Raw genomic sequence first — 21,440 nt, 5'->3', positions numbered from 1 at the left:
TCTGTGATGGCGCTGCAGTCTGGTTTAATAGTGATGATATGGAGGACATGGAACTTCATCTGAACGTTGTCTCGTGGTCTGGTAACAGGAGAGCCAGCTTGAGGATGAGCGAGGCAAAAATGAGCAACTAAAGGAGGAGGCAGATCTCCTCAGGAGGAAGGCACAGCTGCTCGACCAGGTCAGAGTCTCCCTATTGTGTGGAGCTTCTAAATCTTTTTTTGAAAGTGGGTCTTAGTTACATAGTTTTGGCAATCATAGCAGTCAGTCTTTAAAATATTTTGCTCACCAACTTAATGCTGAGATCTGGGAATGCAGTGAGGTCATTAAAAAGGATCTCAGTAAGCAAGACAAGTGGTCTTCAGTTAGATGTAGCTGAGGAGTAAAGTCTCAAAGTAACACAAACACAAAGTAAAATGTGAAAATACTGTTAAGTGATCCAGTCAGTTAACCTGCTGCTGTTCCTCAGACTCGGGCTGAGAATGAGGAGCTGAGGGAAGATCTCTCTGAAGTGACCGCTCAACACAGTTCAGTTCTCGAGGAGAACCAGAGACTCCGTGCCAAACTGGAGAACCTAGAGCAGGTCCTAAAGGTACTGCTGCGCTCAGTTCAGTTTATTTTAATTTTTACCCCTCAACATCCCACTTGAAAAAACTGTCTTCTTTCTGAACAGCATATGCGAGAGGTCGCCGAGCGAAGGCAGCAGCTGGAATTGGAACATGAGCAGGCACTGGCTATCCTTAAGTTCAAACAGGATGAAATCAAACGGTTACAGCGGGTAAGAAACATAACCTCTTCTGCACAAATATGTTCTTGCTAAAATCAAAATTTCATGTCCCAGAGGCTGCTTTCAGCATAATTTTGGAGAATGGGGCCTTTGTCCAGCAGGAGGCAACCTTTGTGCACCCAGAAATCATTGAGTATTGTCAAGGGAGCTCGCTGTGCTCTGAACTTGAATTTTATGTCCGTAAACAACCAAAGTTGCACTGACTTTCTTTTTTAACCATCAGGCTCAGTTATTCGCCAAGAGGGAGCATGAGGGAGTGGTTCAGATGCTGGAGGTGAGTGTGTATGACGCTACTGTGGCTACTCAGCAAAGAAGAAAAGCAAATAAATTATTTTCATCCCATGTAGTGCTTTTATTACCACGCAGTAAAGCCCTGCGTTGCTTTCAAGATTTTAGGATGACTTACCAAAATGAAACTCAAAGGGGCACAAGAGAGTGGAGCTTAATTCACTCAGCTCCAACATTAGAGAGTGTTCTTCAGACCCCCTGATGTAATTTATTATTAAAGGTGTTCCCTAATGCCAGTCACAGAGAGTATAAATATTTAATTACCTCCCTATTCTTAGTAGACAAAAGACATCCCATTGCCACTGAAGCAGCGTGGACGTAGAGTACAATGGGCTCTTTATTCTTATCTAAACACCTGGCAGAGAAGCTGTTGCTGAAAATACTCAGATTTTTGTAGCACCTCATGGGCCTGGAAAACCGTTTGAACAGATGGCTTCTCTGCTGCCTTGTGACTTTTATACTTGCTCCCAGTGTGAGCGCACTTTGACTTCAGAACGAATCCAGACAGTGGATGACAGTTAAGGTCCCCATCTGTGTGATTGGCTGCTAGCTTTGAATAATGAACCCTCCCCCCCCACTCGACGGCTCCGTTTTTCACGCTGTGCATTCTGTTACCAGAGTTTGTTCCTAAATGAAGTGTGTATTTTATTTTAGGAGTTGACGCAGCTTGTGTTGCGGAGGGAGCTGGTAGAGTATAGTTGCTCCTGTTTTAAAAATGCTTGTTTCCTTCCTCTTGCTTCGTTTCTACCACTCTCTGTCTCTATTTAAACCCAAAGCATCGCAGGAGAAAGTCTCTTTCCCTCCAGAGAACCTGAGCCTTGCTGCCAAGTCAGCATGCTGCCTTTTGCAATCTGTTTAAAACAGTTTTTGAAAGATTAAACAGAGTATTTGTGTTTGTTCAGAAGGCAGGTGTTGGCTGCTGAGGGCCAATGCACATTCTGGTGATTCTGGCTCCTGACAGGATTTTCTTGCTGACATGTTCTCAGACTGCCGTGTTTCTATTTTATTAACATGCTTCTTTGCCAGATTCATTGTTTCACAAGCATGTGTTCACTTTGGATTGCCTTTTTTTCCTTTGTGTTATCTTTCTGCTAACCAGAGTACGCTGGACTGCATGCAGGTACTGCTTGACCTCATGGGCCAAGTTATTTATACTCCTATCGTGAAACCTTCCCTAGCTACTGTAGACAGAACCACCAGACCCCTTCATTTAAATGCTCCAAGTTGACAGAACTTATACATATCATTTGTTTTTTGTACATACTTCAATTGAAAGTAACAACCCTGCAGTTATTACTATAAAACAGTCTTTCATTAATGCTTCATGCAGGCACCAAAGCCCATGCTGATGCAATCTTTAAGGGTACCAGAGTGTGTGTAAATCAGGCCATTCACATGAGGCCAGATAACATTGTGTGTGTGGCACAGCTGCGCTGAGCACACTTATCATGCTGGCTTGTTTTTTGATCTCATTATGTTGAGGTAGACTCTCCCTCGGTGCATACCCACCACATCACTGAATCGGATTGCTGTTTGGAAATGAGTATTCATTTCAGCTCAGTGTAGCTAGGTAACTGCTGACTGCAGCCCGGGCTTTGTGTAGGTGACAGCGAACAGGAAATGTTATTCAGACAGCTTCGTGCAGAGGCTTTTGTCAGATCAGCTTGCCAGGAAACTCCCACCACAACCTGAAGTGAAAATCAGCCACATATAGAAACTCACTGGGGCTAAGGCAAACCTCTGTAGTGTTCTGGCTGTCTCGATGGCTTTGTAAAGATGAATGTAGTGTAAGACAGAAGCACAACGTGTAACTTCTCATAACCTATGCTACCTCTCCAACTCTGGTTCTTACTCCTGTTTCCCATCTTACCAGAAAACAACCCGTCTTTGTTTCCCGCTCTTTTTCTGTCCACTGAACCTCTAATTCTTTTTCATTTGTGTTTGAAGCTAATGTTTAACTGACAGTTTATATTGTCTGTCTTGCAGAAACCTAAACTTATACTGCAATACGTTCGTTTGATAGCATATTACTTATACTGTATCTCATTTAAGCAGCGTTGTCTTTACTGTATTTTTCCTGTAATGTGTTGTTCCAACTGTCCAGTCATAAGTGTGTGAGATCAGATATCAAATTGGAGAAGTTTTGCATAGTCCCATAGGCTCTGTAGGCATAAAAGGTTTCTGCATGACACTGACAATTTAGAAAGAAGGTTGCTTTTACATATAGGGCTCTATTTTAATCGTGTCAACGCAGCGACAAACACAGTGCTGTACATCTTGGGTGCAGGGATAATGTGGGCGTCTCCAAGCGCAGCTGCTCTTTTGTTTCATGTATGTGCACAATCACATAGTGGAAAAAAAAACGTGTGCTCAGAATCAGTTGGGCCAATCAAACTGACACATGATGTCAGTGTGAACAACCAGCTTTTCTAAGAAATGATGCTGTTTGTCTGGGTGGTGCAGAGCAGCTCAATGTGAACAAGCAGCAGCACATATCTGCAGCTGGGGCTGAATTTCAAGGTCAGCAAAATACCAAGCAGTCGGAGCGCTGCTTGCTTGTTTGTTGCGCTGCCACGAAAATGGGGCCCGCAGGGTTAGATCCTTCCACATGACTGATGTGTTAATGCACAAATCCACCTTAAAACACATCCCCTGTGTTCAAACACTACTTTACCAACGTATTAAGCTTACTTCACATGTGTGTATATAAAAACACACACACTAAACAATAAATACAGTAAACTCTAACACTTCTTTTATCCCAATTATCACAAATTGATGGTATCCTATATAATAGTGTTGAAAGGTGGATTCTTCCATTGAAACTCAGTTGTGTAAAATGGTGTTTTTACTGTATATGTGTTATATGTCTGTTGCACCATGCGTTTAGTCAAAGGTACGAGATCTGGAGGAGAAATGCCGCAGCCAGAGCGAACAGTTTGGCTTGCTGTCCCAAGAGCTGGAGAAGTTTCGACTGCAGGCCTCGAAGGTGGACCTGGACGGCTCTAGTCTCCTTAACAACCCCAGCCTCTCTGTTCTGACTAACGGGGTGGGCCTGACTACTGAACGAGGTGAGCCATTCCACCATGACAGACTCAAAACCAGAAAAGGAACCTTTGCAGTCAAGAGAATTTTAGTTCTTTAGGGCTTTGACTCATAATAGATTCTTTACATCAATTAGCTGCACGTCAGAGGTTTCTTTGTGCTTTTTTGTGATATTTAGTGCTTTAAAAGTTATTTAATAACCAGCTGAAAGGAGATGGATTGTTTTGGTTAATTTATAGAGTCCACAACATGCTTACCTGCATTTTAGCAATGTTAGTGGTGAATGAATGAGTTTGGAAACCATGTTTTACTTTGAGGTAACAGTTTCACCTGTTTGACTTTCTGAACCAGGAAACAAAGTCAAGACATTTGCCTCATTCTCTCCTGTGTCAAGATAATCTAATAGTTAAAGCATTGCCTAACCATAATTTAACTTGAATATTTTACAATGGAGTCTTTTAGTTTCAAAGGAGCAAAAGAGGAACTGAGCCCTGGAACAAAGCATAGTTTTGGGAATTTTGACCAACAGTATCGGTCCTCTCCTGGACAAAGTGCCTTCAAAATCATCCAGATACAGTTTTTAAGTGTCCCATCAGGGATTCATCTTTTCAGCTTTTAATACCTGGATTTTCCATTATTCACTTCTTTTTAGACAGTTATGGTACAGCAGATACCGTGTGTATCCCAAACTGTGTTCAAGCTCTTTCTCTTACACTGTTCATGTGTTTTAGACTGCACTGGTGGCTCATGGGATATGGTGTCTCTGGGTGAAATAGCCTTCTGGAGTCTCGAGGGAGGTGACACTCTCTCCTGCCCTGAGGGTAATGATCCGCTCGGTACTCTCTCTGTCACTCATGATACGTGTTGGGCACTGTCATAAAAGCATGGCATGTTCTAACCTGTCATCCCACCCACCCCGTCACAGTCCAACACTGCACTGCTCGCCATCACATGAGGGTCAGAGCTCGTGGGCTGCAGTGAGAAGTGTTGCCAGTTAAGCCCCTTAACAGTGCTGGTGTGACACACGTTGCCACAAGGTGGTGTGACCTCTGACCTCAGACAGATGGAGACAGGATTTTTTCCTCCACTGTTTAATCAGCCAGGTTCAACCTTGAGCCTCCTGCATGTCAACCAGTGACCTCACCCACCTAGCTGCTCATGGATTCAACCAGGTTAACCAGTGAGAGGGCGAGAGGGCTGGTTGTTAAAGTCATGGATTATGTATTATCCTCTTCCCCCCTCTCTCTCTCCCGCTAGATGTGGCCGCCGCTCTGCGGATGGGGGCCACCCCCCACGCTGCAGGGTTGTCCAGGGTGGAGCGCTCGCCTGTCACCAAGCACCGAGAGCTGCCCACCATCAGTGTCAGCAAGTCAGGCTCTTCCTCCAGCAAGTCAGAGACCACACACCTCACCCCTAAGTCTGACACCCACCTCAGTCCGCACAAATCAAGCCCAACACATGAGGTACTTTATTTATTTACTTTATTTATCATTTATCAGGGGCAACACATATCAGTTAGCACCAATATGTAAATGTGTCATATTCAGCTAGAAGGCTTTCATCTGCAGTGCTGTGCAAACCAGACATACAAGAAGCAGACAAAACTACAAATAAGACTTTTAGTTTTTAATTTGAATTTTTTGTTTAGTTATTTTCTTGAGTGGGATTCCCTGAGAGCTGTTACTGTACTGTCACTGGTATAACTGATATTAACATTTAAATGGGTGTTTTTATATTATATTGAATTTATTGAAATGCATTAATGGTGTGTTTCAACTTATTTTCCAACGCTTTTAGTTTAATTGATTTGAATTTAATATATTTAACCTGAGTCAAATGGCAACTACTGTACAGTAGGAAGGTGCCAGCCACTTAAAATTCACAAGGCATTGTGCATGACTCCCGCCTGCAGCTCTTCTACATTCTTCCTCTCTACATTGACAAGCAGATTGCTCATCAAGATTACCAAGACAGTCATGCACAAGCACACTGATTGTGTGGGTTTAATGGATTAAAAACCCCTCCTTAACCTCTTTGTCATCTCACGCGAGCGCAGACTGTAGCTGAATATGATAGGGCTCCCTCTGCTCATTCATAAGAGAAGTTCTTTGGCTGCTGCTATGATTTAGTGTTTTTGTTGTGCCTTGTCTCCAAAGAGTCAGTGTCTATAGAGGTTGGTGGTCTTTTCATCTAGTCACTCGTCTGCACACTGTTCAATAAAGCTCATATTTAGTGAGATAATCCACTCGCCACTGCGGATTATGAAGGTTATACAGTAGTAGTTGTAAGTGATTATCCTTAAAAAGGTTTTCCTAGGGAGCTATAAATATACAAGTTCTCTTATTTTAATGTGTGTAATCACTATGAACAGAAAGCGAACAGGTATTGAGATGACTCTATTAAGAACAGTGGCTCATTGATAATGAGTCACCATATAACAAGAAGCAGTTTCACAAGAGCGGTCATGCATAGTTAATAACTGTTCCTGTATTTACAGTAAATTGTTTTTTGAGAAGCAATCCTTTTTCCAGAAAATACAGGTATACGAAGAATATGTGTAAAAATGTTATAGTTTCACTGTTGATTCAAGCCATTTCCCAACAGTTCTTCTGCTCCTGCTTTTTATATCCCTTTTTAGTTAGTTTAGTAAATGTTCAGGTCTATTCACCGTGTTCATGGTGTTCTCAGGTGGACACTGCCAGTGAAGTGGAGGAGCTGGACATTGATGCAGCCCCGGCACCTTACACAGCCAGCAGAGGAGCAGCAAAGCTTCAGGTTTTCATTGCAAGATACAGGTAAGTATTTAACTAAGGCAAGAGTTGACTCATTGTGTTGACAGTTTCTTAATATGTGATGAGTATGACTTAATTTTCAACAGCTATAATCCATATGATGGCCCCAATGACAACCCTGAAGTGGAGCTTCCCCTCACCGCTGGGGAATACATCTATGTGTATGGAGACATGGATGATGATGGCTTCTATGAAGGTACGTCTGGAGTATAAATTGTCATCTACAGTTTCACATTTCTGTCTTTATGTGGTAGTCAGTGTTTTACTGTGGATCCTTACAGGTGAGCTGATGGATGGACGGAGAGGGCTGGTCCCCTCTAACTTTGTGGAACGTGTTTCAGACGACGATGTCATGACCACTCACCATCCAGAGACGGGGGACATGTCCCATAACTCCCTGCTTGACAGCAGCCTGCACAGTGCCAGCCACCAGCATCACCTCCACATGGGCGTCAGCGCCTCAGAAAGGACAGAGGCCTCTGCTGCCTCTGGCCCTGCCTCAGCCCCCTCAGATTCAGCATCGGCCTTGGCTGTCCCAGCCCCCCTCACCAACGGCCTGGACTTGGATTTGGAGGAGGTGGGAGTGGACATTGTGCCTTACCCACGTAAGCTCACCCTCATCAAGCAGCTTGCCAAGAGCATCATCATCGGCTGGGACCCTCCGTTGGTGCCGGCTGGGTGGGGCAATGTGTGGAGCTATAATGTGTATGTGGACCAGGAGCTGCGGCTCAATGTGCCCTTCGGTTCCCAGACCAAAGCGGTGCTGGAGCGGCTAGACATAAACCTCAAGGCCTACCGTGTGTCAGTGCAAAGCTTGACAGAGAAGGGCCTCTCAGACCAGCTGCGCTGCAGCTTGCTGGTCGGTCGGGACGTTTGTGTGGCGCCCACGCAGCTGCGCGTGGAAAGGATCACCGCCACATCTGCCAACCTGACCTGGCTGCCCAGCAACAGTAACTATGTGCACATTGTGTCCTTGAATGAGGAGGAGTGTGAGCTGGTGAAGGCTGGCTGCTACTCGCTGTGCCTCAATAACCTCTTGCCCAGCCTGCAGTACACAGTCAAAGTGGAGGCACGTCCGCACCGCACGCCATGGGAGTTACCTGTGGAACGACGGGAACACAGAAGCGCTACAATCACCTTCACCACACTGATGGCAGGTCAGGATTTAGCCTTTTATCTAATATGAGGTGCCCTCTAAAAGTGCCATTCTAACACTTATGTATGGTCCACAGGTCAAAGAATAATCTTTCCCCTTTCAGAATTTAATCATATCAAACATTTAAGTTGGAAGTACAGAACACATCGGGCTCGGTCTGGCTTAAATGTTTGGTCCAGAATTCCCGGACAGCCCAGTTAGATGTTTGCATTCTCTGAACTAGTATCATTGTGTATGAGCTCTAATGTGTGTGTGTGTGTGTGTGTGTGAGAGAGAGAGAGAGAGAGTCTGTCAATGTGTATGTCTGTCTTGTAAGTTGCAAGAGCCTATTCAGAAACTTTCCACAGCTTTGTATTTATACTATAATGAAATATTTTTCATTCTAACCATTCGCACATGTAGCTTTTGGTGTTGGTGATAGACAGTAGCACTGTTAATATAGGCGGTCACGTCCACCATTAATGTTAAGACTGTCTGTAGGCGACCTCTCTCATAGCCAAAAGCGGTTCTTGACATAGAAGAACACAGTTAGCAGAGCCACATGTTAACCTCATGTGTTGTATACTGTGGTCCAAAATAAAATGTGCAATATTCAGTGGTGGTGATTCTGTGCCTCCCACACAAGGACATCAGTCTAATCATGAGAGCTGCTTTTGTGAGCTGCTCTGACTTGCCTCTCCTTTGTTAAATAGCCAAACAAAGTACCTTGGCACAGAAAGCATTTCTTCAAAGGGAAGGAAAATAGGTGACTTGACTGGTCATGACAGATGCCATCCTCTGCCACACCTACTGATCAAGTGTTTCTACTGACTACATGATTCAGAGAGAAGTAGGGTTCTGTTATCATGAAAAAGTTTGAGTTGGTATTGTCTTGGTCTGGAAGTGAATTTTTGTTTGATATTTTCCTCACTTGCCTACAAAGCATTGTGTAAGAGTAAATAATCCCTGATGTTTCAGAAATCAACCTCAGGCCTGTAAGATGCATATTTGTGAGGAGTGTCATGTTAGATCTGAGTTGTTTTTCTCTAAATGATCATTCAAATTTGCTTAAGTTTCATGCCCACAGTCTGGGAACGCAGGTATATGGTTTCTCCATTTTTTAAATAGTATTAGATAGCATTTTTTCGTGGTAGAATCATGTTTCCCTTGTGATAATCGTTTCTTTTCCCAAAGCACTGTTTTATTTTAAATCATGTTGGTCCTACTATATATCAATATGAAACATTTCTCTCTGTGCTTGCGACCGGCTGTGGTATGATGCTTTCACTCCCTGCAGGTCCCCCTGATGCTCCTCTGGATGTACAGCTGGAGCACGGTCCCTCCCCGGGGATTGCCCTCATCAGCTGGTTGCCAGTCACTATAGATGCTGCTGGAACCTCCAATGGAGTCCGTGTCACTGGATACACTATATATGCTGACAAGAAAAAGGCAAGAGCTTTTCTAAAAAGCACTTTCTGTTGGACTTGAACATTCCTTTCAAACAAACAATGTGTTGCAGTTTAAATTCAGTATATATGTATCTGTAAGCTGGTGTATAGTTTCATGTCACTGTGATGTAGGAATTTTAAAAGCATACCTGTCGCTCTCCTATCCAAGGTGCTGGAGGTGTCTTCTCCAACAGCCGGCAGTGCCCTGCTGGGCCCATCTCAGATCCAGTCCCTGCAGGCAGCTCAGGAGCTCACTGTCCGCACTATGTCCGCCCACGGGGAGTCCTGTGACTCTTTTCCAGTCAATGTGCCCTCCAAGCTGGCCGCCATCATGGCAGGTCCAGCTATCACCACCCCAGTTGTGCCACCCCTACCCTGCATCCCTGCGGGTTCCAGCAACCTGCCCTCACCGCCGTCCTACGGGAACTCTGCTGCCAAAGTCTCCATGCTGCCCAGCTCTTTGCCATCAGACACACACATCACTGGCCTCACAGTGGAGGCTGTTGCCAACCCCCCTCATGCTCTGCACTCAGAAGATCTCTCTCTCTCATCTGCCTCATATGTGAAGGCCTGGGCCAACCCAACGTCTGCTGCTGCCTTGGCTGTGTGTGAGGCTGCATTACCCGCAGCCTCTGCCATTACTCCAGTGGTAATCCTCAATTTGTCATTTTCCTAAATACAAGAGGCCACAACATGTTTGTTTTTCTGGATCAGAGGTTTTCAAACTGTGAGGTGTGCCTCTCCAAGAGTTGTGGGAAAGTTGAAGGCAGGCGTGGAGGGAGAGAGAAAATATGTGTCTTATAATTCCAAAACTTACCTGAGTGTCCTTCAGTATCAAAGTAACCAGGTGATAGTGCAAGCAGGAGCTGCTATTAGCTATTTTTAATGGTGCCAAATATATTTTAAACAAATATAGGCAACAAAAGCCCATGTTGTCAGTCTTTGAAAACCCCTGTTCTAGAATAATAAAGTTATTTAACTAGTGTTGAATTGACCATCTTTGTCTTCTTCAGGTTAATGTGACCTCCCCCAACACCTCAACACCTCAACCATCCCCAGTAGCAGCACCTGCACCTGCACAGTTACCAGCAATGGCAGCAGCAGCAGTGTCGGAGCAGCGCAGAGACACCGACAGCCCTGGAACGATGCGTCCTTTCCCATCTATCACAGAGTTCATCGAGGACCCCAGTGCCAAGCTCGGGACACCTGAGCGCATCCCCACCCCACCCAAAGCCCCCATCACAGACCTCCTTAACCCTCTGGACACTAACCTCCTCCGACCCCCCTGCACTTCACCGCTGGAGTCAGAGGTAGAGGACGAGCTAGAGAATACCCGCTTGGTGTCCATCGAGGAGTTCTTGAGACAGGACCAGGAGCCAGCATACTGTAGGGCGCAGCAGGTCAGCCCTGTTTTGTTGACACCTGCCTACTATGTGAAATAGTTTACTCTTCACGGCAAAGATGTATGTATGGTGTAGCTGAGTCAGTAATAAACCTATGAACTGAAAGTGGGATTGTTGCAACAGCAGATCAGTCCTTTTTTATAGTGTCTCAGTCAACAGCACAGCACTGTCACTGCTGCTAGCTACAGTAGCATCATTATGAGCTCATCGTCTCATAATGAGCAAGTATTGATTACAGAAAGAGACTTAACTGGTGAATGCACCCACCAATTTTCTGCTGACACTTGATGTGCATTAAGTTAATTAATCGCATCATTAGGAATTATTGCTTTATACTGCTGGGAAGTGCTGAAAAAACTGCTAAGAGATAATCAGAGACTATGTTGTTTCCACTAGTTTGCCATCATACTGTCATACTTTGGATGATATGATTGTGAAAAATGTGTTAGATTGAGTTCTATTTGGTATTAAAAAGCTCTTAAAATGTCTTAAACTTAAATTGATGAACCTTTCAGAAGCCCAGGCTAAAATATGCTTATTTATTTGATAAGTATTTCATTTTTTAACTATATCTCAAAAGTGCTGTATGCATTGGGTCAAGGCCAGAAGGCCATACAAAGCCCAGTCATGTACTACTGTATATCTAGTAGATTCTGTAGTACAGGTTTGTTTCAAGTGTGCATTTGTATCTGCATCATGTTCTTGTTAATATGTAAATGTATTTCTTTTACTCAATATCCCATATAATGACTAAAAAAGATTTGAAATGTAAACGGTTGTCAACATATTTTTGCAGAGTTACAGCAGAGGACTTGCTGAGCCTCCCAGTGACTACCATGCAGACAACAGCCGTTCAGATCTGTCTGACATCCTGGAGGAGGAGGAGGAGGACCTTTACTCTGACCATCTTGGAGAAACACAGGCCAGGGGCTACACCATTGGAGCTAACAGGGTAAAGGAATGAGTGCACAACATAATTAATTGCAATACGCGCCACATTTTCACAGACTCTTTATGAGTTTTTTATTTTGTTTTTTCTTTCAGTTTGTCTTGCAAAGTTAAATTCTCTTTCATTGGCCTTGTTTCTTCTATCATATTTTGGATCTTGCATGATTGATTCTTTTGTTTTTTCTTCTTCTTTCTTCTCTTCCTCCTTTGCATCACTGGGTTGTCGTGTGTTTTGTGTGCACTTCCCTTAATTTTAATTGAACAATATGATATCGCATCATTACCCACCGTTTCCTGCGTGCTTTGACCTGTGGCCCTTGTAGTCATGCAAGTTGGAGACCCCAGACAGTGATGAGGAGGTTCTTGAGAGGATCCTTAAGTTGCCACCTCAGATCTGCCACGACAAGCAGCTGTTCAGCATTCCCGAGGTGACAGAAGAGGAAGATAGCAGTCAAGAAGAGCATTTAACGCGCCGCAGTCAGCCTCGGCCCAGGCCCAGCCACGTTCACCCCAGAGACTCAGAACGCCTCCACCACGACCCCCAGCATCACCCGCATCAGCCCAACCCACACCCACACATTCCCCCTCACCATCACCACTTCAACAGGGTTCCCAGATCCCTAACCAAAGAGCCTTTACTAAAGCATGGACCCTTGCAGGTCAAGCCTAAGACGCAGCACAGGGTGCACTACGCAGACACAGTTGACACCATCAGTTACCCTGAACGAGAAGACGTGAGTTTATACGAAGGTCCCACCAGCAGGCGGGTCTCAGCCCGCTACCCTCCCCACCCGACCCCCAATAGCAAAGAAAGAGTACTGCTCAGAGGGCTAGGGGACCGCCTTAGGAGGGAGGCCATGCTCAGGAGTCAGATGGCTGTCGCCACGGCAGCCAACCCCGGCTATGGTCTTACCCCGCCAAGACCCTACTCAGTCAGCAAAACAGTACGGACTCTGAGGTCACCTATTGGTCGCGGGATGGAGATTGACGTGGAGTACGGCACAGATGACAACGAGGAGCCTGTGGAGTACAGTCCCGGGGAAGTGGTTGTGGAGCAGATGAGCTCTGAGTGGTGGGTAGAGGGGGCTCCAATGGAGCACTGCAGACCTCCTCACCGCCGAGGACTGAAGGCTGATCCGCTGGTAAATGGTTGTGTTGTCCCAGCCCCCTCCTGTTTCCTGTAGCAGTGTGGATATCACCCTGAGTCCTTTAGTGGATATCACTTAACCCCACCACTCAGTAGACAACAACGCTTTCCATCATCATCACTGCAGTGGACCGAGGGAGGTCAGGGAGCACGTTCTGTGGCATGTTTCACTCTTATAAGAGCAAGCAAGATGCAGTAGATTATTTAGTAATGGCATGCTGGTTGAGTTGGTGTGGCCAGAAAGTGGTTGCAAAGTTTAAACCAGTTAATCATCACCAAGTGGCTTCAGACTTCTAATCTTTACAAGATTTTGTGCTGGCCAACGTGTGGCTGAATCTGTTCTCCCTCTGTCTCGCTGCACTAACACTGAAATACTCGCAGCTTGGAAACCACTCAGCTCTTGTCTTTAACTAGTCAGTACTGCCTTGTCATGCATTAGCATACAATGGATGGGCTTTGGCCTGCTAACATCCCCGCAAAAAAGGAACATGTGTATGTTGCAATGGGGGGAGGGTATATTTGGTGGGGTTCCCATCTCTTTCTATCAAATGGATTATCATTAGATGAAGCAAGTTATTGAACATCATTTCAAAAAAAGACCAGCTGCATTTGCTGTTATTCTTTCTGTGTTTTTCCCCTGTGATGTCCTGTCCTCTCCAGTAGTGGCTGTGTTAGATGTGTTTCTAATTGTCTTGTTTCTTTTTCTGTGTGTTGAGCAGGAGCCCTGCCAAATCCCTCCAGCTGAGGCAGGTCCATCATGGGGAGGCCAAGCTGAGCTCTCTCCTAAACCAGCAAACATGCAGGCTAGGCAACTCAAAGGTCAGAGAGTCTTTCCTCGTCTTTCTCCTGTTTCCTCTGTCTCTTGATGTCTTTCTCCCTCATACCGAAACCATGCAGTGGGATTGTATGATGCAACGCTGTCACACATGTACTTTCTGTTGGCAAGTCTCCCCTTCTCACACATGATGGTAGTCAGATTAGCACCCTGTGTAGGAAGGTGCTGTAGCTGCAGTGAAGAAGAGGGAGAGAGCCTGCTAAGCTGAGAACCGGCTTAACTCAAAGTGGCTTGTCATGACAGGAGGAAGTGACAGACATTAAAATAGTAACCTCGATTAGCCAGCAAAGAAGCGGCCTGCAGTGTGGACGCTGAGCCCCTCTCTTCCTCTTCTTCCCTCGCGCTCTTCTTTTCTTCTCAGTCACTGATGTGGTGACGCAGGCTGCACACTCATTCAGTAAACCTGTCCGTTCTGCTACATGTGTGTCTGCACAGTTGACTCCACACACATATGAATAAATGCACACGTGCACGCAGATAGAGGAAGGGAGCAGTGAGAAGTTCTGTCCTATTTACTAGAACATCAGTGAGGATGTGAAAGTGTGCAAGTCGTCTGCCCGTGACTCTTGCCACAGATGGGCTGATTCTCCCTAATGAGATAGAGAACGCGTCTCCTCGGTGCAGCTTAACGTCTCACTACAGCTCTTCAAATTTGTTGCGCGCTGTCAAATAGGCTACAGCTGTAATGCTTTTAACCACACCTGGTCATACCTCATGTCTGCTCTGCAGTCGACAGTGCTGCTAGCCAAATTTGAAGGCAGCTTTGCATGATCGGTGATGCTGCACCTTTGATAATATTAGTATTATTTTTTGTGTGTTCTCGGTAAATTTCCTCAGCTTTTAGATGAGCCAGTGGGTCGAACGCTGTTGCTTGCTTGCTGCAGATCATGAACGAGTGCGCGTTTGTCAAACGGCTCACACGGCTTAGGATCAGTGTTTTAGCTTGATTACCTCTTTTAAGGACATGCCTGTGCTCTGCGAACACTGTTCATAGCAGCACTGCAGTTGGTGGGCGGTGGGGGAGGGGAGAGCTGGCTGTACTATTTGCAGAACTCATTGCAAGCTATGCATGGCTTGTGTGCATAGCATGTGCAGTGTAATAGCAGTGAATATTGTAAAAATAAGTTTACAAAGCAACAAAATAAAGGGAAATAATGAATTGCATTAAAACAAAAGCTTATTTAAAAATGCATAAATAAAACCTAAAAAAGAAACAAGTCAAGCTCCTTAAATCCATAGAAAATACTTTGAACAAGTAACTGATTTAGTATGGAGTCATAACACAAAAGGAGCGATGCATGTGAATCAGTCGGCTGAGAACACATTTAATGATCCTGTCGATCCTGTGCCAAATGCTCCTGGGTAGCAAATTAATTATTGTGTGTGTGTGTGTGTGTGTGCGTGTGTGTGTGTGTGTGTGTCTACAGGGGTTGTTGATTCACCAAAGATGAAAGGAGACGATGATATACGCATCTTTGTGGCCCTCTTCCCTTACGATCCTGCCACTATGTCTCCCAATCCTGATGCTGCTGAGGAAGAGCTGCCCTTCACTGAAGGACAGATCATCAGAGTACGTCCCCACACAGCTCAGACCCCACTGGAGGAACCTTAACATACATGCATGTTTTGTGCTCAAAGCATCCCTGATAAGCTTCTCTTCCCAGGTTTACGGAGATAAAGACCCAGACGGGTTCTACCGAGGAGAGTCTTGTGGTCGTCTGGGTTTTGTGCCATGTAACATGGTGTCTGAGATCCAGGTGGAAGATGAGGAGACCCGGCAGCAGCTGCTGCATCAGGGCTTCTTGTCCACAGCGGCCTCCATGGAGAAGATAGGTAGGTGAAACTCAGATCTAGCAGCCACCTAAAGACGTTCCTGTCGGCAGATTTCGGACCAAGTGACAGTATGTTCTGTGTAAATTCAAACTATCCTTTGCCATAGGTGTAAATAGGTGTTTTACTCATGATGTCACCGCTGTTCATGTTTAAGTGGTAAGTGAAAATAGCAGCACAAGTGTAGCTGAATCCAGACCTAAAATATGCATTGATGGCTTTCCTAGTCTGCACATTGACCAGCTGTGCAAAGCCACACTGGCAAATTCTTGTCTGCAGTTAATGGGACAAATAATATTAAAGCTGTTTTCCAGATAAGAAGAGCGGCAGTAAAAGCTCTCTCTGGCCTGTTGACCTTTTAACGCAACAGGAAGCACAAAGAAAGCTCTCATCAGACTAGATTTTGGTAAGATTAATTTGAAATAGACCCAAAACGTTCCTCGGGGCATTGCTTTGTATGCTTTAATGGGTTCTTGTTCACTGTGTTGCTATTGAGGAAATCATAACCATCTATTTTGTCAGTGACCGTGTTTTCATGCAGGTGTCTAAAAAATAAACTCAAGTCAAAGTGTTTGCCTGTGGTGAGTGGTAGCAAGCCACCCAGCAAAGTCAGGCGGACACTTTGCTTCTGTTTCCTGCTTTCTACCCAGAGCGGTACTCTCAGATGGTTTAACCTTTTCACTTCCACTTGTTCTCACTGCTGTGCCTGCTGCTCACTGGTTGTCATTTTTAAATTGCTCTTCACTGGCTTTTCATTGTCTACTTTGTCTGGTCTGCTTCTCTCAAAAATTGCACTTTTGTGTTTCTTTTGTTTTGTTTTTTGTTGTTGTTTTTTTTTTTGGCTTTCCTTTCTAAAACTCCATAAAGGCACTCGCACACACGCACAGCTTCCACGTCGCCCCGTTCCACCGCCGAAACCGAGACGATCCAAGAAAGGTGTGTCTCGCTGCAGAACGCGGCTCCCCACCTCTCTCCTTCATTCTCTTCTCTGGTTTGCTTCTCTTTCTGTCTCTTTCACTTGAGCGGTTCCTGTGTCTCACTCAGTGACCAGGGGGGATTTTTAGATCTGCTACTGCAATAATGAAATCAGACAGCTTCCCAACATTGTGGTAAAATATTACTACTATATATACTGTAGATTCACCCTCCCACCCTACAGTAGTTTCAAATTCTATAATTAAGACCCAGTGTTACATTTTCATTCTTAGTGCTCCTCAGAGTAACTTCATCTTTCCACAGGTTTGCTTTTTTATCATTTAGATTTTGTCAACAGCTTCACAAATATAAAAAGGCACATACATGGCACATGTAAAAAGATATACATGCATGAGTACAGTCCTGTGAGCTGTCACTGCGTGTTCATGTGTGCAAGTGCAAACAGAGCGGCAGAATGTTGCCAATATTATGCTCCCATGTCACAAATACACTACATAATCAGCTAAAGTTCACTTGTTGAAGCATCCATCCCCTCTGAGCTCCATCTGTGACTTTGTGAACTCCGGTGTGATGACTGAGGCTTTCTCTGACTTCATTCTGTGATTGTGCTTATGCTCTTTTCCTTCACCCCATCTCTTCCAGTGGAGTCTGCAGCACTCTGGGAGGAGAGCGTAGTCTCCTCCAGTCAAGGTTTGTAGTGAGAGCTTTGACCCTCCGCCTCTCTGTTTGCACCTGCATGATCAGACAAGCGTGTCAGTGTCCACCGGAGGACAGCATGTGTTGATGTGACGTTCGGTTGTAAACATGAGGACTGTGTTCTAGCTGCTGGTAACACCAGGGCTCTCCTTCATTCAAGCACTCATTAGGGATTGTATGATTATTCTGGGGTATACTGAAGAATTGTGACCTTTTCAAACATCCTCAATAAAGGAAAGATTGTTTAACAGGGTTGTAAATGATTAGAATAATAGTAAAACAATAGAATGGTATTTCTGAGAGTAGCATAAATGAAGAACCAAATGTGATGTCTCATTGTCTTAAGTTCTTCATTAACCCCCAGTTCTAAAGGTCAGCAGTCCCGTCTGCTAACTCCTCTTTTCATTTCACAGTTCAAGTGGCATCATTTCATCATCAAATAAATCATTTTACTAACAGAGTTGACTTCTGTACAGTCTTCATCTCACAGTAAATGTTTGCTCTGACTGATGTTTAAGAACAGCAGCATGGCTCAAGCTGCTGCGACCGTTTTCATGGAAATAAAAATGCTAACTCTCGCTGCTAATCTCCTTTCGTTTTGACTTTTGTTTTCACGTTTGACTGCAGAGACGCGACTTTTCCTCAGCTTAGCATGACGCTGAGTGAGTCAGACACGCAGGCACGACGAGCTGCATGCCGATGAGCTGATTGGAATTGCAGAGATGTGTGTTATCTATTAATTATCAGGATGTCAGACTGTACTGTTTGCCCCCTCTCTGTTTGATTGACAGATCCCAGCCAGACCGCCGCCACCGCCGCTGTGGGTAACCCGGCCCCAGGAGCTCGCAGGATGGTCGCCATCTTTGATTATGATCCGCGAGAGAGCTCCCCCAACACTGACATAGAGGTCAGACGGACACACACATAAGATCTTTATTCAAGGCAAGGTGTAGTCGTGGTTTTTGCTCATTATCTGCCTCACTTTCTATGTTCAGGCTGAGCTGACCTTCAGTGCAGGAGACATCATACATGTGCTTGGTGACATGGATGAAGATGGCTTCTTCTACGTAAGTGTTATCACGACTCTAGAATTTGGAGGTGTCTGTTTTTTTTCCACTGAATAGTGATAATCAGTTATTTTTGCACTGTATGTACGGCGGCTCATGATCACTGTGCTGTTCTTCCTGTCTTCATTCTAAAAAACACACTGCTGAAATATATAATACATCATTTTCTGTGCGCAAGTTTTCCCAGAGAAGAAATATTCATGAGATAAGAGCAAAGAAGTTAAGACTTAATCGATCCCTGCGGGGGAAGTTACATCATAAACTATTTGAATGAAAGCAATAGAACTAAAACCAAGAAAAGCTGCAATGCAGTGATCGTAAAATTGTTTATTAAATCTCTGGTCCATCGACTAATTGATTAATTGACCACCATTGCAGCAGGTTTTATTTACAATATTCAGTATACAGTGGTATAAGCAATGCCTGTTGAGGACAACAACTGTCAAAGGTCTCAGAAACAAGATATGGCTTGAATTTCTGTTGAATGGTTCTTTCAGTAACTGCAGCGTACGGACGGTGCCCTCGAGTCTTAATGATGTGTTGCTCTTCCAGGGAGACTTGAATGGACACAGAGGCCTAGTGCCCTCCAACTTCCTGCAGGCCATACCAGCGGATGCTCCTGCAGAAGCTGTCCCTGCTCAGCCTGCACCAGAACCTAAGAAAGAATCACAGGTAGCTGAGCATGACTGTCTGTCTGCACTGCTGTATGTGGAACTGTGGATGACACTGACATCAAAAGCCTCTGTTTGACTTTGTTTTTTCGTTTCTTGCAAACTTTTCCAGAGTGTGGTGGTTGTCGTTTTCTGTTCTGTTTCTTTAATTCTGTGCTGTCACTTTTTTTTTTTTTGCCCCACTGTTTCCTGCATGGCCTTTTGCAGAAGCAGAAACGAACTGTACACTTTGAGACGTGATCGTAAGTGTTTTTAGATAAGACTGTAGCAGCTCAGTGATCAGCACTGGCCTCACCTGTTCACTCCTTGTTAATGTCCTCTTCCCTTCACCTGAACTGTAGTCATACACTGCTCTTTTGCATAGGATCCTGCACCTGCCTGGTTTTAGTTGATCTCAAAACAACTGCCTCCTCCTTTAAGTGTGTCCTGTCCTTGTGCTTCCCTTTGGTTTTATGGTTTTGATCATAACCATGTGTTAGATGTTGTTTGATTGGGATTTGGAGTGCAGTATATTTGGCATGCTCATTCTGAAAGTCTCACTTTCTTCTTAAAGGGTACCTGGGCGTCTTCTCCAGAGCCACAAGATCCCGGGCCCTCAACGCTCGAAGAGGCTTTGCCCCCCCAAACAGAATCCCCTTTCCCTGACCCAACAGAGCACACAGACCCACAGCCCAAACCAGCAAGCCCCACCGAGCGCCCCACATCAGCTGAGCGTGCTCCAGGTCCAGCCGCAGCGGAGGCCTGCAGCTCCCCTCCAGCCCCCCTCCCAGCGGACAGCCCGACACAGACAGACTGCTCTCCGCAAGGCAAGAAGAAGAAAAGCTTTTTCTCCAAAGGCAAGAAGCTGTTCAGAAAGCTGGGATCCAGCAAGAAAGAATGAGAGCCAGGACATCTGACTGTGAACCGTCACGTCACATTGAAAGCACTTTCTCTGTCTTCACTGTAGGTAGTCTGCGAGGTTAGTGGCTATCAGATCCAACTGATGCTTTTTATAAATTATACATTTGCCTTAGAGCACTGCTAGACCGGCTGTTAAATTTAGAGTACTTTAAAACATCAACATCCAGCTTACAGGATCAAAAGAGCATGTAGAAGTGCATGTTGAAGTGTGCAAACTCACAAATATATTCTCTAAATGCTTCCTAATTATCTAAGCATTCGCAAATGTTCGACTCATTAAAGGCTTTAATGCTTGATATAACACAGTTATCTCACAATGCAGCAGATTTATTCAGAACAATCTGTTGCAGAAGGATATTGAAGAGCAGCCCAGACTCAGCTAATTAGATATTAGCTTTAATGTTCATGTACTGGTGCCACTTTACTTATTTGAAGCAAATGAATGGAAGCAGCAGTCTATCTCTTCCTCTTTGTGACTATAAAGAATGCACTATCCATCCTGAGTGGATGTACGTATTTTAAATATGTCTGCTTGTCCCTCACATGTGTTTCTTGTCTTTAAGAGTATTTATACAGTACTTTGTACAGAACATGTTATTTATTTGTATCGGACTCTTGCCCCGATCATCACCACATGCATGAAGTGACACTGGGGCAGGAGGTTAGTCATATAGAGCTGTCAGAGACAGTGTAGTGTAGATCTAACGACGGGGTTTGAGGTTAACAGCCAAGACTGTTTAGTGAAGTTGAACATACTGTTAAATGTAAAGAATGTGAAGGCTTGCCCTTCTTTGGGGTGTGTGCGTGTGGTTGGGTGTTTTTGTTTTGTGTGTGTGTGTGTGTATGTGGGTGGGTGTGTGGGTGGGTGGGTGCTGGTGAAGCTGCCCAGTCCACTGCTGAGACTGAAAACAGATGCCTTTTCTCAGACATTAACACGGGAACTCTTGATGTTTGTGACTACAGTCACTGCTGGCCTAAATGTTGCGTACGGCATATTTTCTGTCTGTGCGTGAGTGTGGGAGAGGGACCTGCAGCGGGTGCAAAGATGACCAAGTATCTGCACATGCATCAGTAGGCTGCACTCTTAGCTTATGTTATATTTATTATTATTACAAACATTATTGAACGATTTTTTTATTTTTTTCAATTCATTGATTAATGGTTTGCTCTGTAAAACATACAAAAAGCTGTGAAAACGCTCGTCAGCCCAGTTCAAAACCCAAAGATTCACTTTCCTTTAATGGAAAACAAGCAAAAGCAGCAAATTCTCACATTTGCGAACCTAAAATCCAACATTTGCTGTTTTTGCTTCAACAATGAATCTGTTGTTGGAGTTGGAGGCGCGTCTCACAAAACTCTGGACTAATTGATTAATCAAGTAGTTTCTGCAGCTTAAGCACATTTCTACTCCAGAACGACAACACAGAAATATTCTGGTTTCATTTCATATCCAGATCGGAATGGGGGGCACAACTCACCACAGCAATGAGCAGCCTGATGCTAAGCGTACAGTCT

At 44.7% G+C, this 21,440-nt stretch overlaps 1 protein-coding gene across 1 annotated transcript in view; it reads left to right on the top strand.

Moving 5' to 3' along the window:
• Positions 1-20,757, top strand: part of LOC121616978 (RIMS-binding protein 2) — a 57,200-nt gene extending 36,443 nt beyond the window's left edge. Inside the window, exons 8-30 of the mRNA XM_041951913.1 lie at positions 89-178; positions 467-589; positions 671-775; positions 1,008-1,058; positions 1,727-1,759; positions 3,963-4,143; positions 5,375-5,580; positions 6,806-6,912; positions 6,996-7,105; positions 7,191-8,066; positions 9,342-9,493; positions 9,662-10,141; positions 10,506-10,892; positions 11,692-11,847; positions 13,710-13,809; positions 15,253-15,395; positions 15,490-15,658; positions 16,523-16,591; positions 17,234-17,281; positions 18,079-18,194; positions 18,283-18,354; positions 18,907-19,026; positions 19,579-20,757. Coding sequence (XP_041807847.1) covers positions 89-178; positions 467-589; positions 671-775; positions 1,008-1,058; positions 1,727-1,759; positions 3,963-4,143; positions 5,375-5,580; positions 6,806-6,912; positions 6,996-7,105; positions 7,191-8,066; positions 9,342-9,493; positions 9,662-10,141; positions 10,506-10,892; positions 11,692-11,847; positions 13,710-13,809; positions 15,253-15,395; positions 15,490-15,658; positions 16,523-16,591; positions 17,234-17,281; positions 18,079-18,194; positions 18,283-18,354; positions 18,907-19,026; positions 19,579-19,905 — 4,221 coding nt within the window. The 3' untranslated portion in view covers positions 19,906-20,757. The remainder of the gene's footprint in view (positions 1-88; positions 179-466; positions 590-670; positions 776-1,007; positions 1,059-1,726; positions 1,760-3,962; positions 4,144-5,374; positions 5,581-6,805; positions 6,913-6,995; positions 7,106-7,190; positions 8,067-9,341; positions 9,494-9,661; positions 10,142-10,505; positions 10,893-11,691; positions 11,848-13,709; positions 13,810-15,252; positions 15,396-15,489; positions 15,659-16,522; positions 16,592-17,233; positions 17,282-18,078; positions 18,195-18,282; positions 18,355-18,906; positions 19,027-19,578) is intronic.
• The last annotated feature ends 683 nt before the right edge of the window (positions 20,758-21,440 follow it).

The sequence above is a fragment of the Chelmon rostratus genome, chromosome 14 (assembly GCF_017976325.1).
Source record: "Chelmon rostratus isolate fCheRos1 chromosome 14, fCheRos1.pri, whole genome shotgun sequence".
Taxonomy (NCBI): Eukaryota; Metazoa; Chordata; class Actinopteri; order Chaetodontiformes; family Chaetodontidae; genus Chelmon; species Chelmon rostratus.
This window is presented reverse-complemented; position numbering and strand designations above follow the sequence as displayed.